At 44.8% G+C, this 26,744-nt stretch overlaps 2 protein-coding genes across 3 annotated transcripts in view; both read right to left on the bottom strand.

Annotated features, from left to right (window-relative positions):
* Window positions 1-26,744, bottom strand: part of LOC146772379 (TIR domain-containing adapter molecule 1-like) — a 74,193-nt gene that overhangs the window by 24,162 nt on the left and 23,287 nt on the right. The window lies entirely within an intron of this gene.
* LOC146772378 (TIR domain-containing adapter molecule 1-like) overlaps window positions 4,155-26,744 on the bottom strand; it is a 45,917-nt gene continuing 23,327 nt past the window's right edge. Inside the window, exon 2 of the mRNA XM_085638607.1 lies at window positions 4,155-7,465. Coding sequence (XP_085494733.1) covers window positions 5,554-7,299 — 1,746 coding nt within the window. The 5' untranslated portion in view covers window positions 7,300-7,465 and the 3' untranslated portion in view covers window positions 4,155-5,553. The remainder of the gene's footprint in view (window positions 7,466-26,744) is intronic.

Below are 26,744 nucleotides of genomic sequence, written 5' to 3'. Positions count from 1 at the left end.
GCGAGCAAACTTGACTCCACTCCGACGAGGAGTCTCCCCGCCGCAGCGGCGCTTCCCTGGCGACCTCACTTCCTACAGTCCAGTGCAGGACCAAGTGAGGTCACATCCAGGATTTAAAGGACATGCCCCGGCGCCCTGGTGTAATCGGCAGAGTGTGGGCTCTGTCAGTCAGTGACTGACAGCCTGCCACGTCGCGTGGTACACTGAGGCCGCAAATTGTTATATTGTAGCAGAGCACTCTCACTCCGCCAGAGCTGAAGAGTATTACATGATCCTTAACTGTTATGAGCCAGAGCTGCCTGCTGGCGGCAAGTTTGCTGGGAGCAGCAGAGCCGGCGCGCTAACACCCAATTCAGTGTCATTAAAATGCGTGGCAAAGCATTTCAGTGCGGTGATGCGGAACACCACACTGAAATCCGTGAGTGTCGCACGTGATGCGTGATACTTGGCAAGACTGTAACAAGGTACAGGGCGTGCCGCTACCTGTGCTTGTGGGTTGCCACATCAACAGACTTGACTGCCTGTCAAACACAAACTAAATATTGTTGGGCAAGGGACTCTCAATTCAAGTCAGTCTTAGTCAACGTCAATATTAAAAAATATTTTTAAAAAAAAGTGCCGCTGAAACTTCCTGTGTTGACACACGTATTGCTTGACTGCTAGGATTCACAGTAACTTGTAAAGTGAGTTAACTATTAAAGGAGGTTTCTTCCTTTCAAGGAAATGTCATTTAAATGACACTAAATTGTATTGTCGCTTTTTCCATGAACATGAGGTAGAATCACTTGCCACCCATGAATCTGTTATATTTAACATGCAGGGCAAGGATGCAATGGTTATAATTAACAATTTAGTATAGTATAAGGAATCCGCACACATCTTGCACCATGCAGTGCTCTAACCACCTCCCTAGTCCTAGATTCTAACAAAGTAGAACACCAACTGAAGGAATGGAACATAGAATAATGAGGTGAGAGATGAATGTATTATTATGCTCAACACATGAGACAGGTAGGGCATTCACAGGAACGTGCAGCAAATCCCTTCCATGCTATAGTGTCTTTGATACTATGCGCGCTAGAACCCTCACAGTTCGGGGCGGACTCTATACAGGAATTACATAGTCTGCTGGGAGGTGTTTAGGTGTAGTTATTAAAGTTATGACCCACTCAAACAATTGTACGTCTGGTAACTCAAGTGTGCTGTGCATGAAAGTCCCACGGGCAAAATGGCATATTAGGAAAATGTGTTCTTTGTTGTAGCATCAACAAGCAGTGTAGGTCAGCAGTACGCACTTTATAATTAAATACACATGAATTCCTTACTTGCTGTCTTGAAAACATATTTCTGACTTTCATTTTATAAAGAAGACCTTACCTGAGATAAATCAGACCTATCTGCTTCAACACCACTTTAGATTGATTGTTCTACATGCCACCTTTTAAATGCATAAAATAAGGAAGGATTGTCAGAGTCTGGTTAAGAACCATTTTTCTGATGCAAGATTTGATGTCCCTGCAGTGCGTTCGCCAATATCACGATTTAAAAACAGTACCATGATACGTCTTTAGAGCCTGGTAGTGCATTGAGGAGTCTATCTTTAGAAGTTGCTGCCTTTGTTGTGGATATCATTGTGAGAAGCAAGAAATCGAGAGAGTCTGAAAAGATCTATGTCAGGAGGGAAAAAAAAGTTGTACATAAAGACTGACAAAACTAACATTTCATTGCTGCTCAAAATGAAGATATACGTAGCACCGCTTTTTAAACCAACACATCACGAAATGAGCAGGCAGCAACTCCACAGTATCATGTATTATCCCTGCCTTAAATGAAACATGCACTTTAGATCAGAGTTAATAACATCTATTGATCTGTTTAAAATGCCAAATACACTGTTGTCTTTTTTTCTACAAGTGGGAAAATGTATTAACAGTGATTGTGTTCGAAAAATTGGAGGGAAATGGTAGAAAGGCTAGAATGCACACAAAAAACCTGATACGTAGAAACCCTAATTATGTGTTTCATGGACAAGAACCTTTTTACAGCCAGGCCACCCGCAGACAAATGCTACAAATAACAGCCATACCGGCAGCTTTTTTTGTGCTTCGCAACTGAAAAATAAAGGGGGTGGTTATCAATATTTGAGTCCCCTACCAAGGGGACAGTAGTGTGAAAAGCAAATATGTAAAAAAAAGTAATTAAACAAGCATTGACAAAGCCAAAACAATATGCCTATGTGAGAACTAGTCGCTTTGTCAATGCCTTTTAGACATGCTGTACTCGAGCGTGGCTGCTGTTCAGTATGATTAAAGGTAAGTGACGGGGCATACAGGACAGTGAAGTAGAGTGGCACAGATTGGAGTGGTGCAAGTTAGAGTGGAGTGGCGTAGAGTAGAGGGGCACATGGTAGAGTAGAGTGGTGTAGGCTAGAGTAAAGTGGCATAGAGTACAGTGGGGTGAAGTAGAGTGGCGTAGTGTAGACTGCAGTGGCATAGAGTGGAGTGGTTGCAGAGGGGAGTGGTCTACAGCACAGTGGTGTAGAGTAGCAAAAGTAGAGTAGCGAAGGGTAAAGTGGGGCAGAGTGGAGTAGCGCAGAGCAGAATTTTGTGGAGTAGAGTGGTGTAGAGCAGAGTGGAGTGGCCTTGGACAGAGTAGCATTGAGTGGTATAGAGTAGCATAGCATAGAGTAAAGTGGCAAAGAGTGGTGTGCCGCAGAGTGGTATTGCCTGAAGTGGCCTAGAATGGCGTGGCATGGCATAGAGAGGAGGAATATAGTGGCATGGAGCATGCTGGTGTAGAGAGGAGTCATGTAGAGCGGCACAGAGTGGCATTGTGTGGAGTGGAGTAGAGTGAAGTAGAGTGAAGTAGAGTGAAGTAGAGTGCAGAAAAGAGTACAGTAGTTGCAGAAAACAGCAGAGTGGCGAAGAGTGGTGTAGAGTAAACTGGTGTAGAGTGGCGTAAGTGTAGAGTGGCGTAGAGGGGGGTGGAATGACAGAGTGGTACAGTTGTGGGTGTCAGTAACAAAAGCATCAATAGAGACGGCAGATAGGGTTAAAGCAACTTAACCCCTTCAGTGCCCGCCCCTTTCCCCGCCCTGTGCCGGCCGTTGCATTAGCGGGCGGGGTTTGTGACGAGCTGGACTCGTCATGGGCACAGCGCCACCGCGGCTCATGACGAGTCCAGCTCGTCATGGGCACTGAAGAGGTTAAGTAAGAAGCTATATGCTTCTGTTAAAAGCAAGAAGGCATATAGCACGCCGATAAAATAACAAAATAGTGGGTTTCAAAAAAGCCAAGTAGTACACATGTACTTGGTCTATTCTCCAGTTAGGAGATAACACAAAAAGGAAGGGAAGCCTATAGGATCTAAACAATTGAAAGATTGCAAATGAGAATGACAACAAAAACAACTGCTGTATGCGGGTCGTAAGCCCACAGAACTGTAAACAATACATCTCACAACACAGCACATGCTACAAAGAAGTTGTCCTCACATTCTAGTTTGCAATTTGGCTACGAGCATCTAGCAAAGAGCGGGAGTGCTAGAAGAGGATGGAGAAAAGTCAACTGCAGAATAAGTGCTTCATTTGTAAAAGAATAAGTGCTGGTGCCCAAAGTTTTGCTCAGAAGCCTGTGGCCGGCACAACCAAATGTCAGCAGTGCAGAATACCAAGGCTGGTTAGTCTTGATTCCACCTTATACCTCATTAATCTATAACCAGACACTCCCTACCCCTTTCTCCAACTCGGACAGATTATTTTTCATCCCCATCTCACTTTAGGACTGTTTTGCCATCTTTCTCCTCCACCTTCTGTACTACTTTTATATTTTTCTCTCTTGCTATCATTTAAAGTCCGATGAGGAAAAATGAGTGCCGTCCCCAAAAATGAGTGCCATGGGGCTCATCTGCAACCACCGGCACAAATTAAGCACCGAGCAGAAGATAACATTTTAAGTTGGCTTTCTTTTGGCTCAAAGCCACTTAGATTGTGATTTGGTCATGCTCAGATCTGTGTACCTTCTGAATGATGCTAACTTTTTATCTGCCACAATAGTCCTTCTACATTCTCAGACACTGAACAAATAGAAGTCTCAAGGACAACTGACAGGCTGAGAGCGAGGAACGAAGAAGCTGGAAGTGTATATAGCAAGGTATTCAGTAGAAAGATTTATTTCAAGCATTTCCATAATGGTATGTGGGTATAAGGCACTTGCACACACTCCAGAGGACCAACACAAATGGCAGCAAGAGGCACTTCACAGAAACCGGTACCTCTTCTATGATCAGAGCTCGTGAACATGACACAAGAAAACAGTCTCAAGGGGATATTGCAGCCACAGTAGTAGAACAGCTTCAACACACTATTGGCACATGACCTAGACCCTTTGTCACCAACAAAGTCTCCACATTCTAAATGTCTAGAACTATTAGTGCTCAGTTTCTTTAAGGATGCTCTTTTAGCTTTTTCACTTGCACAACTACATTTCATGTTAGTAAAGGCAAGTAAGCAGTGTTGTTACTGCTACAATTTACCACTTAACCAAGCTGGATATGATCTATAATGGACTGAACTGTCTTCTTCGCATAACCCCAACACAGACAGTTGCTGACCCCACTGGGCCGCAAACTCAACGGTTTCTGAGAACTTGCGTTAAGAGAACTACTTGAAACCTGGATGAAAGAGCTGTTTACAAGCAACCAAGTAATCCTCTAGCCATTGCATTTGGTGTTCCATAGAGACCAGTTTTAAGGTTGCATTTAAGGGAGTGCAGAAGAACATTCCAAACAAATGAAATCTTCTATCTAAGTGATGATGGCCACTACATTCAGCAGTGTTTGATATCTGTAGAGCTGATGATACATGATTGGCTGCGGACACTGCCTGAAACTGCAGCCAAGTGAGTACCATTCATAAAAACCAGTTGTTGGGTTCAACCAATAAGCGGTCCTTAATGTCTGCAGTCCCGATGTTCCCATCACCATTAGCAATGAGGAAGACTGGGGTGACCTTTCTCAAAGAGGAGTACGGAGTCACTTACTATCAGTGGACCCTCCTGTGTCATGACCCATGGTGTGCGTTCTTAATCATACATCACAACGTCAGTCCATCGTCGTCCAATAACTCTTTTACAGACGGGCCTGTAAGTGTTATTGCGATACAGCTTCCAAGACACTGGAGCCATGAATGCTCTTCTGAGTGAGGTTTCTTCCGGTTAATGGTTCACCTCAAACACATCAGGTAAGAGTCAGAGTCTCGGCCTCCTCTTCTTCTTGCTCCTCTTCCTTGGTCTTCTCTTCTTCTCCGTCTGTGCTCTCAATTGTCATTTGGTTCCGGTCACCAATTTGGACATGACTTGCATGCTGAATTTGAATAACTGGGTGCTGGACCCCAGAGGCATACTGTGTCCCTTGGGTTCCACTAGGGAGCGTCTGGGTGACAAATGGGACAGAACTGTACGGACAATGTGGATTGAACTGAGGACGCATATTATGAATTGCACCAGGCCCCCCTGGGTAAAATGTAAACCAAGCTGGAGGTACAGAGCCACTCACTCACTGCATTTGCTGAAATGGGGGCACGCCATGGGAAAATGGCAGAAAAGATCCTGGGATTTCACCCGGAACATTGGGGCATTTGAAAGTACTGGACTGGCTAAGCAAATGTTTCTGTTGTTCTGTAATCAAATCCTTATTGGCGTCCTGAATTTCGTGCACCTGTTTTGTTTCTAACCTGAGATCCTCCGTTTTCTCCCTTGTAACCCTAACTGCTTCTTCACGTCTCCAGATAATTTTCTGGTTTTCAATTTGACAAGGTGCGAACGTTGTCTTCACTTTGTTACAAAACATGTGTGAGCTCTCATCCAGGGAAATCAGTGCACCCAGAGACATGGGCATATCACTCTCCGGCAGCCTGTCTGTACGTGGCAGGAATGGAATAACTGTGTTGTACTTGTGCCCGTGTTTAATGGCGTTCATCAGAACAGTGTTTGTTTGGAAATCTGCCCAACGAGAAGTCCATTGCTTTGTCAGTAAAAGGATAGTGAATGCAGAGTTGTTAATTGCTTCTTCGAGGCATGTTAGGCGGCAACTACCAGGACGTGCAAAACCATCACAGAAGGTTGTTCCATTTTTAACTCCCAGGCTTTCCAACTTGCCTTGAACTCTAGAGGCAATTTCATCATCCTCCTGGACATGCAAAATTACAAAACTGAAAAACCCATTCTCCGTGCCTTCCGACTCAGTTGATGGAGGACTGACATATGAGGATGGTGGTTTCTTGACCTCCGTTTGTTCTTGAGGGCTGGTGTCTACTATCGGCAGGCTGGGAGTAGATGGTGCTGACTGGTTGCGACTCATTTCTTTTAAAGGAGGTGCACATTTGTATGGCATTGTAGAGGGACATGAGTTCACCGGTTTAGTTTCATTATTGAACGATAATGCAGATGTCCTTTCTGGGCAATGGGGTGGGACCTTTTCCATTTCCGAAACTAGCAGACTGGTACCAGTCAGGTCTGTACATTCCACAGGAAAGTGCTCAATGGTTGGCTCTTTAAATACTTGCGGACACGAACCAGTAGAGGCAGAACCTGTCTTTTCTGTGTCTTTAACAGGATGGGTAACTACCATACGTCTGTTGTCATCTACGTACCCTGCTACATCACCGCCTCCTCCTCTCTGCTGTACATGTGAGGGTGTAGCATCATTAAAAAGTTTACTTGGAGCTCTCTGTTGGTGGCCACGGTGATCTCTATCAGTTATATATAATGCTGTAGGTGACGCGCTAATTGCCAATTTACTATAGAAGGATTCCACAGTGTTTGAAGCCGCTGTGAAAGGATTCCCTTTTGCTCCATTAATTGGAATGCAAGGACTCTTGACCCTAGGTGATGTTGGGCTTGGAGAAAACCCTAGTCCGGACATTAATGTGCGAGGCTGATCTGGATCACACCAGATATTCTCTTTCTGCAGCAATCCGCATACCTGTTCAACAGTCTGCAGAATTTCTGGGTCTTGTGGTGACGGTGGGACTCGATTGCCTCTGCATTGCAAGCTCTCATTTTGTACTTTATTAGCAACGTATTGGGCAGCTTTGATGTGTGGCATGGACTTCAGTAATGCCAGAGCTGATTCAGGCTGTCCTAAATTTTTGAGAATGATGGCTTCCAGCAGTTTCCGGCTATCTGTGGGCGGCCCTTGTTGCAGCCTACTTTGGAGTTCACAAAGTCTGGCTTGCGGGAATGCAGATAAGCTGTGATAGAGATCATCCAGGCTTAGGAATGACCCCAAGCGTTCTGCCATTTCATGAGTAAGTGAGTTGTGCTAGCTCCAGGATTTAGCAGGAAGTTTGTCATCCGAGCTTTGCCCATTTGTTAATACATATTCAGCAAAGCGGCAGAGAGCTTTTTACCCTGGCTTCTCGAGCTGTATCGAGGACGGATTCTCCACTGTATCTATGACAGAACCACTGAAAGAGAGAGAAATATAACAAGTTACAACTTCAACAAAACATATTTTTGAAAAGCAGAATGTTTGGTAAAACTAGGTCGCTTTACAAGCATTGGAAAAGCCAACAGGTCTGATCATGGCAAGCTAGTGCGATAGTTACCTTTAAAAAAACAGAATCATTGCAATGACACAAAAATCAACAAGCATTGGCAAATTGAATAGGTCTTCCCTTAGGGACCTACTCTACTGGCTTTGTTGATGCATTTCGATGTGGCTGTACATCCACAAAAATATTATGCAGCATGGCAGAAAGAGATGGCCACTACTAGTGACTGCATCATTGTGTATGTGCATGTATTGTCAATAATGTGAGTACCCACGAAAATAAGTACACGCTTATTGTTTTTAGGTCTCGCCTAGCGTTGCAGCGCACATGCACTACTTGCTCTCCGAGGGCTATTGTGATCGAGGAGATTTCAGAAGGGGACTTCAAGCCACGCCCCTCATTTTTATTGGCTGGCATAATCATTTATGTAAAACGGTGGCCTCCGATTGAAACTGAGGCTTTTTTGTTTACGCCCTGTCTCCTTTTTATCCGGCCCATCCGGAATGGATTGTCTGCTTGCCGGATGTCGTGACTGAATTTCTTATCTATAGGGGGCGTGTATGTTTACGAGTTAGTCTGTGTGTCTGAGCAACTTTTTACATAGTTTTTAACCGCTAGCAACTCTGAGCAAAGTTTAAGCCATAGCCATTTTCTGCCGTTTTCCCTCCATCTGCGTAACTGTAGGGCAGGGCTGCTTCCCGCAGAGAGATTTTTTATTTCAGGGATGGGTGGAGGCTGCAAAACGAGAGCAGGAAAAGGATGCTTTTTAGTTTTAATAATTTTATTACTGAAGTACATATTTCGAAAATAATTTTTATGGCTTTTGCTTCCGCTCGGATCGTGTTGGAATGCACGTTCATGTGCGAGTTCCGTGCACTGGCTGCGCGGTTTGGCCCAGTGGAAGCCCTGCGAAGGCTGTAGTTAGAGGGCGCCCGTGCTTGCGTTTTGGTGTCTTGGTGGCTATCCTCCATCTTTTCTGTGCGGGTCTGTCAGGGAGACGGTGCATTGCAGACACAGGGAAGACACGGGGCTTCCCGCCGCGCCCCCACACTAAAGCTACGCACCACAGACTCTCTATTGCTCGTGCATGAATTACAAACGCAGAGCTCCGGTAAAATGGAGGTTTATAAGGCGAACCGTTCTCCTCCCCTTGCTGGCTGCGCCGCTCGGAGTCTCATCTCTGCTTGAGTCAAAGAGAAAAAAAAAGCTGCGCAAGCGTTGGACGAGCCTACAAAACACCACTACACACTTGCAAAACCCTTCAAATGCGTTTTTTATATAACCCTTCTACTAAAGATTGGTTCGACCTTCCTATCGTAAAAGTATGCATCTAAAACATTGCCTTTTATTTCTGTTAATACATGAGCACCTATGCACGAAGTGATGAAAATTTGTCTAAAAGAGGAATTAACACGACAGTAGAATGCAGTATGGTTCGATACACTTCCAAAAACGGACAGAGTAGGGCCACACTCAAAACAAGCATTTGCAATGCAATAGGTCTCGCATTTACGCAGTTTGACCTGTTGGCATTGTAAATAAAAATGCCTTTTATTTAAGATTTGGTTTTTAAAATATAGATAAAAGGCATTGTCATTTACAATGCCAATAGCTTAAACCTGCATAGATGCGAGACCTATTGTATTGCAAATGCTTGTTAATTTTAGAGACCCAAGATGAATTAGTACATTTTAAAAAATGCAAGCACTGAGGAAGAGCTTTTTTTATGGAAGGATTGCAATTTGCTGCGTGACCTTCCCAAAACAAAAAAAGAAAAAGACTGCAGGTTTTGGTGGAGGGCATAAACAAAAAATAAAGGCAGGTAGATTAGAAAAGCAGCATACAATGGAGAAAGCAGCATACAGTGAAGAGAGCAGCATATAGTGGAGAGAGCAACACTGAGGGCTGGTGGAGAAGCACACAAGGGGGAAACCAATGCGGAGACTGGGGTGGGAGAGGAGCAGGCGAGAGAGGGGTGCAGGCTTGGGGGGGGGGGGGGGAAGAAGTGTAGGAAGGAGAGAGCTGGAAAACACATGCGCACTTTTGAAGTCCTTTACCAAAAAGAATAAAACAGTAACCTAAAAGTGAGCAGTGGAAGGATGCAAGTCAGCCAAGCCAAAGGAAGGTAAAGGGGCTATGCTCCAGGGAAGGGAGAAACAAGAGAAACAAGGCGAGCTGTCGAAAAGAAAGCAAGCAAATAAAAGTGACAATAACGTCAACAAATTGTAAGCAGTGTACAAGCTCCAAGCACAAAGTAAATTCACAATAAGTATTGTGCAGGTGGAGTGCTTATGCTGCCTGTTAGCCCCTACTAAAATAAAAAAATAAAAAAGGGACTGGCCACTTGCTTACAATAAAAAACTGTAATTTAAAAATAGAAACAATCTGTTACACACTTTTATTAGAACAATCTAGGTGCTTCTCAACAGGCAAGTTTAATTGAAACGGGTTAGAAATTCTTTTTTGTTTAAATGCATGTATTTGCAGGAAGGAATATGCTACTTACCAGTATGCATCTGTTCTTGGCATGTAGAGCTGCAGAGTTACACTCTTTTGCATAGATCGCCATCTGGTGTTGGGCCCGGATGTTTGCAGTTTGTTTTTCTTCTTGGACAGTCTTTGGAAGTCACGAGTTCGGTGACTTCTCCTTCGGTCCGTACTGCGCATGGGCTTCGGCTCCATCCTCAGATTGTTTTTCGCCAGCAGGAAAAGATGGAGCGTAGTAATAACAGTGAAGAAACCCATGTGTGTGTATCTAAATAAGATAAACTGGAACAGATACAGGTAGCCGGGGAGGCGGGTGGGCGTGTGTAGATCTGCAGCTCTACATGCCAAGAACAGATGCATACTGGTAAGTAGCATATTCCGTTCGAGGCATATGAGCTGCAGATAACACACTTTTGCATAGACTATATAGCAGTTCCCAACATTAGCGGCGACCACCGGTATCTGTTGCAGTGGTTTGAAATAATGTTTTGAGTACAGCCTGGCCCACACTAGCTTGTTGCTTAGTTTGCACATCTACACAATAGTGTTTAGTGAAAGTGTGCGGTGTTGACCATGTAGCTGCTTTGCAGATATCATCTAATGGGATGTTCCCTAAAAATGCCATGGAAGCCCCTATCTTTCGTGTAGAATGGGCTTTAGGGGGAATGGATAGCGTTCGTTTTGCTTTGTGGTAGCAAATCTGAATGCATTTTACAATCCACCTAGCTATCCCTGATTTTGAGATGGGTTTGCCCTTGTGTGGTGGAGAGAAAGAGACAAACTGTTGTTTGGTCTTGCAGAAAGATTGTGTTCTCTCGATGTAGTAGAGTAAGGCTCGTTTGACATCTAGTGTGTGCAGAGCCCTTTCTGCAACGGTCTGTGGTTGCAAGAAAAATACTGGTAGTTCTACCGATTGGTTTAGGTGAAAAGGGGAAATGACTTTAGGTAGGAATTTTGGGTTGGTACGGAGAACAACCTTGTTATGGTGCATTTGAAGAAAAGGTTCTTGTATGGTAAGTGCTTGTATCTCACTGACCCTTCTAAGGGAAGTGATGGCTACAAGGAAAGCTGTTTTCCATGTTAGGAATTGAAGTTCGCATTTGTGCAAAGGTTCGAAGGAAGCCCCATTAGCCTTGTGAGAACAATATTTAAGTTCCACACAGGTAAGGGTGGTACTCTGGGGGGAATTATTCTTTTTAGGCCTTCCATGAAGGCTTTAATGGCAGGCACTCTAAAGAGTGAAAGATGTTGCCTGTTTTGTAAGTAAGCTGCAATTGCTGTGAGGTGTAGTCGAATGGACGTATAGGCTAGATTACACCTTTGGCGGTGGAGTAAGTAGCCTATGATGTGTTGAATGGACACGTCCAGGGGATTGATGGTGTTGTTATGGCAATAAACAACAAATTGTTTCCACTTGGCTGCGTAGCACGCTCTAGTGGTAGGTCGTCTAGCTTCTCTGATGACGTTCATACAGTCAGGGGGAAGATTTAGGTACCCGAATTCTAGGATTTCAGGAGCCAGATCGCAAGGTTGAGCTGAGCTGGGTCCGGGTGTCTGATCTCTCCATGGTTCTGGGTTAGGAGGCATGGTGAGAGGTGTAGTTTTTGGTGTGGTACTACAGAGAGTTGTAGAAGTGTGGTGTACCACGGTTGTCTGGCCCACGTTGGAGCTACTAGGATTAGTGTGAGGGAGTGTTGTTGTAGTTTGCGCACCACTAATGGAATGAGTGGGAGAGGCGGAAAAGCATACGCAAATTTGCCTGACCAGTTCATCCATATCGCATTTCCTTTGGACAATGGGTGTGGGTATCTGGCGGCGAAGCTTGGGCATTTTGTGTTTTCGTGGGTGGCAAAGAGGTCTATCTGTGGATGCCCCCACATTTGAAAGAAGGGATGAGGAACCTGTGGGTGAAGTTCCCACTCGTGGATTTGTTGTGTCTGTCTGCTGAGCAGATCTGCCACGGTGTTTTGGACTCCTGGGACATGTTGAGTTAGGAGAAAGATATTTAGGGGAATTGCCTATCTCCATAATATCTGTGCAAATTGAGAGAGATGTGGAGAGTGTATGCCGCCTTGTTTTTGTATATAATACATGGCCGTCATGTTGTCTGTGCGAATGAGGACTGCCTTGCCTGAAATCTGTATTTGAAAAGATTTTAGGGCTAAAAAGATTGCTAGTAACTCCAGATGGTTGATATGGAGTAACTTTTGTTGAGGCGTCCATGTGCCCTGCACGGTGAGGTGTAATAGGTGAGCTCCCCAGCCGGAGAGCGATGCGTCCGTTGTTAGTATTATCTGGGGAACCGGGTCCAGGTACGGTCGACCTTTGGAAAGGTTTGTGGTGTTCCACCACTGCAGAGAGCGATGGGTGCGACCGTCTACCAACACCAGATCTATCAGTTGACCTTGGGCCTGGTTCCACTGGTGCGCTAAACACTCTTGGAGGGGACGCATCTGGAGTCTTGCGTGGGGCACTATGAAAATGCAAGAGGCCATCATCCCTATTAGTTGCATGAACACTCGTGCTGGAAGGGAGTGTTGAGGTATGAATTTTTGTCGCAAAGCCTGAATGCTTGCAATCCAGGCCGGATTGGGGTAGGCTATCACTTCTGAGGTGTCTATGGTGGCACAGAGGTATTGTTTTATGTGGGATGGTTGTAGCTGTGACTTTTGGTGGTTCACCGTGAAGCCTAGTTGGTGAAGTAGTTCGATTGTGGTGGAGGTGTGTTGTACACACTGATTGTATGAAGTGGCTTTTATCAGCCACTCGTCTAGGTAAGGGAAGACGTGAATGTGCTGTCTTCTCAAGTGTGCCGCCACCACTGCCAGGCACTTGGTGAATACCCGTGGTGCTGTTGTGACTCCGAACGGGAGCACTTTGAATTGGTAGTGTTGTCCGTCCACTACAAATCTGAGGTACTTTCTGTGAGCATGGTGCACTGGAATGTGGAAGTATGCGTCTTTCAAGTCCAGAGTGGTGAGGAAGTCGTTTTGGGAGAGGAGCGGAAGTAACTGCTGAAGCGTTACCATATGAAAATGGTCTGAGTGTATGTATGTGTTTAGGGGCCGGAGATCTAGAAAAGGTCGTAGAGTCTCGTCCCTTTTTGGTATAAGAAAATATAGGGAGTAGACCCCCATATTTTGTTGATTGACAGGAACGTGTTCTATTGCCTGTTTTTGTAGGAGGGAGATTACCTCCTGCTTTAGTAATTTTGAATGTTCTTGTGACATTGGGCGTTGCCTGGGTGGAATGTTTGGGGGGGTAGATGTTAGTTCTAGGCAGTAGCCTGACCGAATTATTTGGGTCACCCATTTGTCTGAGGTGATGGTCTCCCGGACATGAAGGAAATTTTGGAGTCTGCCCCCGATCGGAGTGGAATGGTCTGGGGGGAGCGGGGGGGGGGGGAAGTCATTGGGTAGGAGGTGTGGCAGAACGGGCGTGGTTTGTTTTGCCTCTGCCCTTGTTGTTGTTACCCCTGTAGCCGCCTCTTTGGTAACCTTTTGTAAAGGTGGTCTGAGTAGGGGATTTGTATGATGTGGACGCTGTGTCTGAGGAGTAGCCTCTGGATGTACTCCAAAAGGAGGAGCGGCGAATGGAGCATCTGGGCGGGTGAGACTGTAAGGCCCCCATGGATTTTGCGGTATCCGTGTCTTTTTTCATCTTTTCTAAGGCCTCATCCAACTTTGGCCCAAATAGATGTTCCTGGTCAAAGGGATGGTTAAGGATGGAGGCTTGTACTTCTGGTTTAAAACCAGATACCCTTAGCCAAGCATGGCGACGGAGAAGGACGCTGGTGTCGACGGCCCTGGAGGCTGTGTCTGCTGCATCTAGGGCACAACGTATGGAGGTATTCGTGATTGTTTTACCCTCTTGAATTAACTCGTTGGCCCTAGCTTTATATTTTTCAGGGAGATGGTGCATTATGCTTTCTAACTCGTCATAATGAGCCCTGTCATATCTGGCCAGTAGTGCCTGAGTGTTTGTTATACGCCATATGTTGGCCGCCTGGGATGCTGTGCGTTTGCATGATGCATCTAGTAGTCTTGATTCCTTGTCAGGTGGTGGTGCATCACCTGACGCTTGTGAATTTGCCCTTTTACGTGCCGTAGATACTACTAAAGAATCTAGTGGCGCTGGTCCTCTGATGTAGGAGGGATCTGAGGGAGCAGGTTTGTATTTTTTTTCAATACGTGGGTTAATGACCCTGGCTCTAACTGGGTCCTTGAAAACTTCTGCCGCATGCTTTACCCCCCCTTTGAGCATGGGCAGTATGGAGGTGGACCTATGTGAGGTATCAAATGTGTCTAGGAGGAAATCTTCCTCCACGGGGTCGGTATGCAAGTCCACCCCGTGATAATGTGCCGCCCTTTGCAGAAGATGATTGAACCCTAATGAATCTTCTGGTGGAGATGGTCTAGAAGGGTAAAGATCGTCTTGTGGGACGTTGGGGATATCTGGAATATTGTAATCGTCCCATGGATCTGGGGATCCTGTAGGGGTGGGGTCCTGTGGCACATCCCCTGTATCATCATATGGGTCCCCCTGATCATCATCGTCTGGAGACGGGGTCAGAGAACGATGAGGTGGAGGTGGAGGAGGAGAGGGCGGAGGGGGTGGAGGTGGGGAAGGAGGAGGAGGTGGAGGGGGAGGAGGAAGGTATTCTGAACGGAGAGGTAGCAGAGTCCTTCCTCTTTGGAGGTGGAGGCGGAGCAGGCTTCTCCAAATCTCTTTTTGGTAGAGGGTGTCAAATGTCCAGTTTTTGGATCCTTGGTGAGAGTTTTTTGCAAGGGATCCGGTGTAAATAGCTCTGGTGAGTTATCTGGTCCGTCGACACCGAAGGCGTCGGGCCGATGTCTTTTTATGTTTTTCTGTGCCTGTTTGTTGCTTAGAACCCGGCTTGGGACCCTCCAGTCTCTTGGTCGGCGTCAAGATGGTCTTCGGCTTGGAAATGTCGGTGCCGGTGGCCTTGTGTGGTTTGGTCGGTACCGAAGATGGCGTCATACAGTGAAGAGAGCATCATACAGTGAAGAGAGCATCATTCAGTGAAGAGAGCAACACTGAGGGTTGTTGGAGAAGCACACAAGGGGGAAACCAAACAGGGCACTGGGGCGGGAGAGGGGCAGGCGAGAGAGGGGTGCGGGGGGGTATAGGAAGGAGGGCTGAAAAACACATGCACACTTTTGAAGTGCTTTACCAAAAACAGTACTCTAAAAGTGAGAAGTGGAAGGGTGCAAATCGGCCAAGCGAAAGGAAGGTAAAGAGCTATGCTCCAGGGGAGTGAGAAACAGAAGAAGAACAAGGCAAGCTGTCGAAAAGAAAGCAAGCAAATGAAAGTGAGAATAAAGTCAACTAATGGTAAGCAGTGTACAGGCTCCAAACACACAGTAAGTTCACAACAAGTCTTGTGCAAGCTGTGGAAATATGGATTTTTCTGGTCAGTTATGTCCCCTATCTTGGACCCCAACGGTTCTATGTGCATGTTACAAGTACATGTATGTTCCCTCCAGTTCCAGTTATGAAGACGCAAATACATGTGCGTCCACCGTCAACATGTCCTCTTTCAGATCCGCCATGAATGGGCTGGATATTCGATTCCTAAGTACGAAAGGCCACCGACTTTATATGGCTTAGTTACTCCATTTTTGCAGTTCAGGCGAGTAGGCCCTGATTCTGCCATCAAGCCTTTCCCTGTTTTCTGCCTCTGACAGCTCCAGTCTGAGCTCGCATCTGTATCCATGAACTTTGTCCTACTCCCTGTGCGGCTAACGGTGCCTGCCTCGGCCGGTCTGCCTGCCTGCCAAAAACTGTATTTCACCTTCAAGTTATCTGTTTCGCTCCTCAGCCGATGCATTCCTGTCTAGTAGTTTAAGTAAACATTTCCTTCAGCTACTGAGCAAAGGCCCGGCTTCTCTGTCCTCATGCAAGTAATTCATAGCCCCGTTACCATGGAAGGTTTCTGCCCCTTGCATCTCATGTAGACACTTAGACGCTTGTGCACGCACACACAGTCAGTATAGAATAGATTTTGTCCAAGAGTCCTTCCTTTGTGGATAACATAGTTCTTTAAACATAGGATGTTAGATATGATTTGGGATTAGGTTGACTTGACCCCCCAGACTTCTTGTCTCCACATGTAGAGCTAAATGTCAAGTCCCCTTCACCCCCCTAGTTGCACGTCAATCACACGTCATGCTGCTGCGTGCGCATCTCTGCCAAGTATTTCTGCTGACATTGCGAAATTCCTTCATGGAACCACCCTATTATGACATCACAACCAATGACGTTCCTTTGTTACGCTCAATCACGCCCATTTTCATTACGCATGTATAATGTTATCTTCCTTATCAATTGTTACGCCTCCTGCATTTGTTTCATTGTAATGTCTGTTCTATAAAAATGATTACTTATCAATAAAGTATTGTACTTCACTTCCTGAACCCCCGTGGTGATGGAACTTGGAGGCCACGATTCGAATCGTCCATTGGAATAAAGCCCATTCTGAACCTCTTATACCACGGATTCTGCCTCTTATTTTACTGAGCTATTTTATTAAGATTTTGTATCAAATTAAGTCCCGGTAATTAAATTATTTACCACATGAATGGCGCCCGAATAGGGACACTTTCTCATCTCACGCGCCGGTGGTGCGTTGCAGGCCCGGTCTCCTGCCACAGCTGGACGGACAACAACGCGTACCAGCAGGATTTCCTGTATCTCCCTCCGGTCAAGCGGGGGCGACTGAGGCTGCGATCAACACCCAGACGAGGCGGTGAGAAGTGCGAAGTATCCCAACCAGAGCCTAGCTGAGAGAGCAAGATCCGAGGTATACAGAGGCCCACCAAGTTCCGAAGTTCCGAAGTTTCCGATGTTCCGAAGTTTTCGAGTCGAGTCCAGTTCAGTTCAGTTCCGTTCCGAGGCCTTCCGTTCCGAGCTACCCGGTGAGTACCATTGCTGGGGAGGCGTTCTGACGTGCACAGAGGTTGTGCCGGTCAAGACGGATTTGGGTACACAAATCCGGTCTGCACTGTTTCAGCAGTGTATATGTACTGTTTAGCAGTATATCGAGTATGTCTAGTATATGAAGTCAGAATTATCTAGTTAGTATCGAGTATTATGCTTAGTGAACGGCCATCATTGTTGTTCATTAAATGTTAAATGTTTTAAATACGTTCTGCATATTGTGGTATGAATGACTGTTCATTATTGTGCTTTTGTATTAAGTGTGTTTAAGAATAAGTATCAGATCAGTTGTCAGTATGCCGCTCTTTTCGAAATTAAGACAGATCACAACTAGAAAAGGGGTACTCGAAGAAGCTGTTCCTATTCCTCCTAGGGACACTCCAGGGCACTTTATGTATCACAAACATGGCTTAGATGCCATATTATTTCTTGATTTATGGGTGGACTACACCAAGGAATTACCAGAAAGTCAGAGGTGGCCCGCAGCTGGGACCTGGGATGCAGAGTGCATCATGAAAGTAGAAGAAGAGTTATGGAAAAGGAGAGCTAGACAGTCACAGAAAGACGCCATTGAATTATGGCGTAAAGAATCGTATAGACGTACAGAAAAAGCACGTAGACAGGAAGAGAAAAGTAAGGAAAATTCAAATAAAGTTCGAGAAAATCTGTTAATTGAAGAAGGTACACGAGTAAAATCAGAACAAGTAGATAGACAAAGAAATGCCCTTATGAATGGTATGTATCCCCTTCTGGCCGAAGGATTACCTAAGGCTACTCCGGAGATACCAAAAGACTTGCCACCCCCATTGTTTCCAATAAAAGCACATCCAAAGGGGCATCCCAGAACCGCAGAAGATGTTTTTCTTTCCTCATATTTAGATGACGCAGCTCCCGAGTATGCTAACCCTGCACCACACAGACCGTCTGCTGGGGGGGTTCAACGTCAAGACCATGTGTCTGTACCTTTGCAACAACAAATTCCGACACAAGTTCCGGCAAGCGCATCTGTCTCTACATCTGTTCCCACGGCCGTTTCTACAGCTGTGTCCACACCTATAGTTGCTGTATCGCGATCAACGAATCCTTTCGCGCCCAGTACCCCAGATGGGGCTACCGGAGATGCTACCAGCGTGTATTCTACGCCACCCAGAATAAATAAACTTACTTTTCAAGAATCAGCACATCCACGTACGCCCAAACTTATAAATACCCGCACACTTAAGGAACTTCTAGTAGATTGTAGATATGACCCTGTGCCCGGCAAAGAGGACGAAATGGTCCTGGCATCATTACGTATCAGACGAGCTGCGATGTTCCTAGGGAAGCTACCAGGAATGACTAAACATCTAGATAATATATATCATTTTGTCCAAACAGGGCGAGATTCTGAATGTATTAACAGAGCTATGGAATACCAGAAAGTGGAAATACAGGGGAACTGTTACGTTTCCTCATAAATTGTGTGATCAGAAATCAAGACCGACCGGGGGTAAACCCGGAAGTAATGCAAATTCTTACGAGATGGAGCCAGAATATATCAGACGGGAAACATGATAAGCAAACATGTATAGTAGCCATGTGCCGAAAGATCCGTAAAGAAATAGAACGAATACATGAAGAGAGATTGGAAGTAGACCAGTTTGAACAAAACGAAGAGGGAGAATTAGAAATTCCCGCAAGACAGTCAGAAACTATAGCCTATGTAGGTAGAGGAAGATCTTGTAGTAATACTAGATGTTTTACTGATCCGACACGTCCGATATGTCCAGATAATAACCGAACTTATCCAACACCTATAATAAATATAAGGTCTCCCGAACATTCGTTCCAAGCCGCTGACAAAGTACTCCGAGAACGAAGGGGTTATCACCTACTCGATTCTATGGATGAACAAGAATTAGCCAGATCAGCCGTTCACTGGATTGACAGTCCCGGAAAATATGGTGATGAAACAGTAGCACACACGTTTTTGAACCTCAGCCCAGATGAACAGCGTTTAGCTGGGATTTATATGATTCAACAACTTCTTATATTATACAAGAACGAACATTCCGATCCTGGTCCTTTACCTGATATATTGACTGAATTACTCACGAATAGATGGAGAGGTTCAGGTACTAAGTTAATTAGAGAAATACTAGAATCAAGAAAGCAGTACATTCTCTTTGTATGCCCAGAAAATGTCTCACTGCCCATCAAGGAAAGAACGCCGTATTACATAGATAGACAGAATCCCTTGCGAGAAGTGCACCCAATAAAAGGCGAAGACAATCAGTTTAAACGTGTATATGTATATACGCCCATATCGAAAATAGAATTGTTAGAAATGAAGAAAGTGGTACCCAGTCATGACAAAGACCCAGCGGGTTTTCACCGAGAAATTAAAGACATGTTACTCATGGGAGAATATACCTATCCTGACATTATGACAATATTAAAGGTGTTAATGCCTGCTGGCATTTATGAAAAACTTAAGGAAAAAGAGTGGGAAGTGGGAGACCAAAAGATAGAATGGACAGCCTTAGAAGCAGAAGAAAAGGCCCGAACTGCAGGTTCAGGGCTCGGGGATAAAGTTAAAGCGCTACCAGGTTTACTAGTACAGGTACTGCCACGTTTATTAACTACGAAAAAGGAAGACTGGGGTGCAATCTCAGCCTGTAAGCAAAAACAAGATGAAGACACTAGTGATTTCTATGCCCGATTCGAGAAATGTTTTGGTATAAATAGTGGCATAAAAGCAAGTAGTGAGTCATATCCACATCTGTTTGTGACAAAATTAGTTGAAAATTCCTTGCCCCAGGTGAAGAATAGAGTATTAAAATTCGAGAGTACCTGGCAAGGTAATACCCCGTCACAAATGTTACAAATGTTACAGTATCATCACAATAGAATAAGAGAAGAACAAGAACATGAACAAAGTCGTATGAAAGACACAAAAATGAAAATGTTAGTCTCCCAGACAGTTCCAACTGACGGTCACAAAAAGGGTGTGACACATTCCGGAGATTCAGCAGTTCCTGTAAAAGGGACATGCAATTATTGTAAACAGGTAGGTCATTATGTGCACGATTGTCCAGTCCTGAAACGTAATATCGCCATAGGTATTGCAAAGGAAAGGCCACGGCCACTCAGACAGGATCAGAATGAACAAGGAGCCCCGCAGCATGCACAGTCCATGCCAGCTCCGCAACAGTCCATGCCAGCTCCGCAACAGTCTATACAGTTTGTGCCAGCGGCACCAGCGCTGCCTGTTGCTGCCACACAAACCACGACACGACAAATGTATCAGACCGCACAGTATGAATATCCTGAGTATCAACGATACGCATGAACAAGCCTAGAGAGGGAAGTTGACTTACCCCTTATCGAGGTCCCTGTAGATCAAGAAGGACCTTATGTGCACAGTGAATTATTGGGTCAAGATAGAAAATTTTTACTTGATACAGGGGCAAGTCGAACAACTATAAAACGTAGTGAAGTTCCGGAGGCACCCCTCTCAGGCTCACAGAATATTTCCCTTGGTTTTTCAGGAAAACCTATTGTTAATGAAGTATCACAGCCTCTTCCACTTACGATCGGACCCTTGACCCGAACTACAGATTTATTGCTTACTAAATCATGTCCAGAAAACTTGTTAGGTATAAAAACATTGAAAGCTCTAGGAGCGATAATATGTTGTTCTCCGGAAGGAGTGAGATTGTTTTTGCGTGATTTTAAAGGTCACTATGTATCCCGAGACATGGATTCCCGACTGCAGACTTTACCCACACATTTATGGGCACAAGGCCCTACAGATGTTGGTTGCATGAACATTACACCATATCGAGTCACACTAAAGGCAGGAGTGGTACTACCACGAATACGACAATACAAGTTACCACCAGATGCTGTAGTGGCTTTACTGCAAATCATTGACGAGCTCATTGCCCAAGGAGTGGTTGTGGAAACCGACTCCAATGTATGTAATTCCCCGATAATTCCGATTCTTAAACGAACCGATCCAAAGGCCCCGCCAGTATATAGATTGGTTATTGATCTGCGCGAATTAAACAAATGCATTGTGCCACAATTCCCTGTGGTCCCCGATATCTCGTCATTACTGACAGCCATTGATTCGAACGCAACATTCTTTACTGTAATTGATCTCAAGAATGCCTTTTTCAGCGTCCCAATAGATCCGGAGAGCCAATACTTGTTCGGATTTAGTTTAAATGGACGAAGTTTTAAATTCACACGCGCACCTCAAGGATTTACAGAAAGCCCCAGCATCTATAGCCAAGCACTGAAACGAGAACTTGACAGTATCCACATGCCAGTCAACACTGCACTACTTCAATATGTCGATGATCTGCTGATCACCGCCCGAAGCGAACCTGAATGTGAAAAAGCATCACTGACGGTTTTACAATTTCTAGCCGAAAAGGGGCACAAGGTGTCCCCTTCTAAGCTGCAATTCTGTGTCCAGCGAGTTGTTTATCTTGGTCACTCGCTGTCCAAGGAGGGAAGGCAGCTTACACCCGACCGCATTCAGTTAATTGCTAACATGCCAATACCCAAGACACAAAAGGAGGTGCGGGCTTTTATAGGCCTCACTTCATATTGTAGGCAGTGGATACCTCAATATGCATTTTTAGCAAAACCACTCATTCAGTTGACAACACAGGAGGCGGCCACATCGACTGTCCTCCCTTGGACTCAGGAACACACACTAGCTTTTGAAAGCTTAAAGAAAGCTCTATGCCAAGCACCTGTTTTAGCAACACCATGTTACAGAAAACATTTTACACTCTTTGTTACAGAACGAGAAGGTACTGCCTTGTCCGTACTCACTCAGGAACAAGCAGGATCACACAAACCATGTGCCTATTTCTCTAGTACATTAGATCCCGTAGCCCAGGCTTTGCCTGCGTGCCTGAAATCAGTGGCAGCAACAGCTTTAGCAATAAGACAAAGCGATGCCATAGTGTTAGGACATCCATTGACAGTACAAGTACCGCATGCAGTAGAGGTTCTTGTGAACCGAACGCAAACACAACACTTGACCATAGCAAGACTTACAGGGTACGAACTAACATTGTTTCAGCCACACATAGAAATCAGACGCTGTAATACATTGAATCCTGCCACACTTTTACCTGTAATCGAAACAGACCCACTAGCTCATGATTGTATTGAAGTTATTACAATAACGACGAAACCCAGACAAGACTTGACAGATGTCCCATTGTTAGATCCAGACCTGACGTTGTATGTAGATGGTTCATGTATGAGAACAAGTACAGGAGATTTAGTGGCCGCATATGCAGTCACAACAGATACTGAAGTCATTGAAGCAAACTGTATAAATACCTTGTCAGCTCAAGCAGCAGAGCTTATTGCTCTGACACAAGCCTGTATTCAAGCCACAAATAAGAAAGTCAACATATACACTGACTCACGTTATGCATTCGGAGTTGTACATGACTTCGGCGTGCTGTGGCGAGAGAGAGGTTATTTAACTTCTCACGGTGCCCACATTCAGCACGGATCCCTCATTCATGCTCTGTTAGATGCAATACATTTACCCACTGCAATATCGATTATGAAATGCAAAGCTCATACGAAAGTTACTGATATCATTTCTCAAGGCAATGATTTAGCTGACAGAACAGCTAAACAGACTGCGCAAACTCGCACATCCGACATGACAAAGACAATAGTCCAGACACCAACACATTGTATGACGATTAAGGATCCCGCTCTTGATGTAATTGACATACAGACACATGCTACACCAGACGAAATAAAGAAATGGACGGAATTAGGAGGGATCCAAACGGACCAGGGATGGATGACGAAGGAGAAATCTGTATGGTTTCTTCCTGACTCTATGGTCCAAGCTATCATAAATACAATACACAGTCCAGCGCATCTAGGAGAGAAAGCTATGCTAGACAGCATTCAACATATTTGGTTCAACAAACATTTACGAGCAGCAGCTAAACAAAAAGTCCGTACCTGTATGATCTGTTGTCAGTTTAACCCAGGTAAAAGCATCCCCGTAGAGCAGGGTGGATTTCAGCCTCCTGATCACCCTTTTGAAGTCCTCCAGATGGATTATATCCAGATGGAACGATGTCGAGGATTCAAATATGTTCTCGTAGTTGTCTGCGCTCTTTCCCGCTGGACCGAAGCTTACCCAGTATCAGATTACACTGCCCCGACCACTGCCAAGCAGCTAGTTCGAGAATTCTTCCCACGGTACGGTTTACCACGTGTTGTCTATTCAGATAACGGCCAGCCGTTCTCATACGAACTGATGAAACATGTTTCACTTCTGCTAGGATATCAGTGGAAGTTTCATTGTGTCCGACACCCCGAGGCAGCAGGTCTCGTGGAACGACATAATCAAACTTTGAAAATCAGATTGTCCAAAATATGTAGAGAGAAAGGTGTTGACTGGGTAGTAGCTTTACCAGTTGCACTCTTTTACATGAGAATGGTAGCACACTCTCGAACAGGGCTATCCCCTTATGAGGTGATCTTTGGAAGACCACCGAATATGTGGGGGACGCCTATACCCCGTAAAATAACTGATGTTGACTGTAATATGCTGACAGATTACTTGGCTTCCTTGATGTCTGCACTACAATCTTGTCGTTCACAGGTAGCTGCAGCCTTTCCTGACAACACTGAGGTGAAACCCCATGACGTAGTTCCGGGGGATCTAGTTTTAGTGAGGAACTTTGATCGGAAGACTCAGCTGGATCCTAGGTGGAAGTCGCCGCAATTGGTTCTGCTCACCACAAGGACAGCCGTGAAGATCGAGGGCAGAAAAGGCTGGGTACATTCAAGTCATATCAAGAAATTTCATGGACTACCATCGGATGTAAATACCACACCTCGTGTGTCTTCGCCCATTGACTCAAAGCTCCCTTTGGTTGAACTCAGTAGCCCGGAACAATATAAATTAAAACTCAGGTCTAATAAGTCAGACAATTTGATTGTTTAAGTCCTCTCCAAGGTGAAGCGGTTGAATTTGTCTCTGACATGTATCCCTTAGACCTGAATAGAGGAAAAACCCGAAAAATGTTGAAACGACATGCGTACTGTAAATCACTGCGTAGTCATTGTATAGTGACGTTATTAATTTTGTTTTTCTTGAGTCTTATAATAATCACTGCAAGTATATTGTTGCACATATATTATCCTATTTCTAAACATATCTATAATGTTACTGCTGAACATTCCTTTAGTGACCTACCCCCGCATGAATTGTCCTATAGATTTGCGCTGCGCAATAACACTTTCATTAGTATGTTACATCATTCCCATCAGACTAGTAATGCTACCAATTGTTGGATATGTGGTCGACTCCCTCCTTATCAGAATTATAAGGGAGTTCTGCCCCTCTTTCCATGTCCGTTTACACACAATGGCTCCTGTGGAGCATGGTTTAGTTTAATTAATTCCTTAGACTCAAACACAGCAGTTTATCAAGACAATTGGGTATGGGGAAATCTGAACTTAGTTTTACTCAAAGTCTGCTACCCCGACAAGAAGGGTCGTCCCAAGAGAACAGGAACTGATCTAGAAAATGAAGTATATGGATTAGGTAATTTTACACTTAATCTCATGATCCTGAATGTCGAATCCGAAGTTGCACCAATTTTGCCTGCCATGTCAGTGTTCCCAGCTAAGGGTGAATTGTGTGTAAGAAAGAATGGTTCCATACATATGGGCCATAGTAGATGCACTACTGTAATAGAATTCAGTGATCAAGGCAAGTCTTCGTTTAGAGCTTCTCGCCATTCTTACTTTGTATGTGGTCAGACTGCATATATACGTTTGCCTCTAGATTGGGATGGTACCTGCTACATTGCATTCCTTTTGCCACCTGTTTTCCTAGCTCCTCCTGATTACCACAGAAATATTCATTTAGTACACAATAGAGAACGGAGAGATCTCCCAATTGTCGATTACACTAAGACGACATGGGAAAAGTATGTAGATTTTAATAAAGGGCTCTTTCCCTATATAGGTACAGTTACCAATAGTAAGCTAATACGTAGATTAACTAGGACTCTTGAAGCCGTAGTGAATGAAACTATTTCCGCCCTAGGCAACTTGACAGAGGAGCAGTCTGCGATGAGGATTGTTGTTCTTCAAAATCGTCTTGTCCTTGACGTCATCCTGGCCGATAGGGGCGGAGCTTGTAGGGTCATCGGATCAAGCTGCTGCGTATTCATACCAGAAAATTCGCCATCTGTATATAAAGCTATAACCCGCCTTCATAAGATTGTGAGCCAGATACACCAGAATCCAGGCACTTGGACTTGGTCCGGGTGGTTTTGGAGCGTGTTATCAGCCTGGGGATGGAGAGTTCTATCCTTCCTAGGTATTGGCCTTCTTATACTATTCAGTTGCTGCTTATGCCTGCAATGTGGACCAGCGATTTGTGGTCTGTGTGCCACATCGTGTATTCCACATCAAGATTTTCATTCAAGATCCCGGAAGAAGAAAGAAGAACAAATGATGCTATATGAACAGATCGATGGATTAATGAAGATTGATATCTCTTGACGGGCAAGTAGGGGACAAGGAGGGAATGTGGAAATATGGATTTTTCTGGTCAGTTATGTCCCCTATCTTGGACCCCAACGGTTCTATGTGCATGTTACAAGTACATGTATGTTCCCTCCAGTTCCAGTTATGAAGACGCAAATACATGTGCGTCCACCGTCAACATGTCCTCTTTCAGATCCGCCATGTATGGGCTGGATATTCGATTCCTAAGTACGAAAGGCCACCGACTTTATATGGCTTAGTTACTCCATTTTTGCAGTTCAGGCGAGTAGGCCCTGATTCTGCCATCAAGCCTTTCCCTGTTTTCTGCCTCTGACAGCTCCAGTCTGAGCTCGCATCTGTATCCATGAAGTTTGTCCTACTCCCTGTGCCTGCCTCGGCCGGTCTGCCTGCCTGCCAAAAACTGTATTTCACCTTCAAGTTATCTGTTTCGCTCCTCAGCCGATGCATTCCTGTCTAGTAGTTTAAGTAAACATTTCCTTCAGCTACTGAGCAAAGGCCCGGCTTCTCTGTCCTCATGCAAGTAATTCATAGCCCCGTTACCATGGAAGGTTTCTGCCCCTTGCATCTCATGTAGACACTTAGACGCTTGTGCACGCACACACAGTCAGTATAGAATAGATTTTGTCCAAGAGTCCTTCCTTTGTGGATAACATAGTTCTTTAAACATAGGATGTTAGATATGATTTGGGATTAGGTTGACTTGACCCCCCCAGACTTCTTGTCTCCACATGTAGAGCTAAATGTCAAGTCCCCTTCACCCCCCTAGTTGCACGTCAATCACACGTCATGCTGCTGCGTGCGCATCTCTGCCAAGTATTTCTGCTGACATTGCGAAATTCCTTCATGGAACCACCCTATTATGACATCACAACCAATGACGTTCCTTTGTTACGCTCAATCACGCCCATTTTCATTACGCATGTATAATGTTATCTTCCTTATCAATTGTTACGCCTCCTGCATTTGTTTCATTGTAATGTCTGTTCTATAAAAATGATTACTTATCAATAAAGTATTGTACTTCACTTCCTGAACCCCCGTGTTGATGGAACTTGGAGGCCACGATTCGAATCGTCCATTGGAATAAAGCCCATTCTGAACCTCTTATACCACGGATTCTGCCTCTTATTTTACTGAGCTATTTTATTAAGATTTTGTATCAAATTAAGTCCCGGTA

The sequence above is a fragment of the Triturus cristatus genome, chromosome 12 (genome assembly GCF_964204655.1).
Source record: "Triturus cristatus chromosome 12, aTriCri1.1, whole genome shotgun sequence".
Taxonomy (NCBI): domain Eukaryota; kingdom Metazoa; phylum Chordata; class Amphibia; order Caudata; family Salamandridae; genus Triturus; species Triturus cristatus.
The sequence above is the reverse complement of the archived record's forward strand: the minus strand, read 5'-3'. Positions and strand labels throughout refer to the sequence as shown.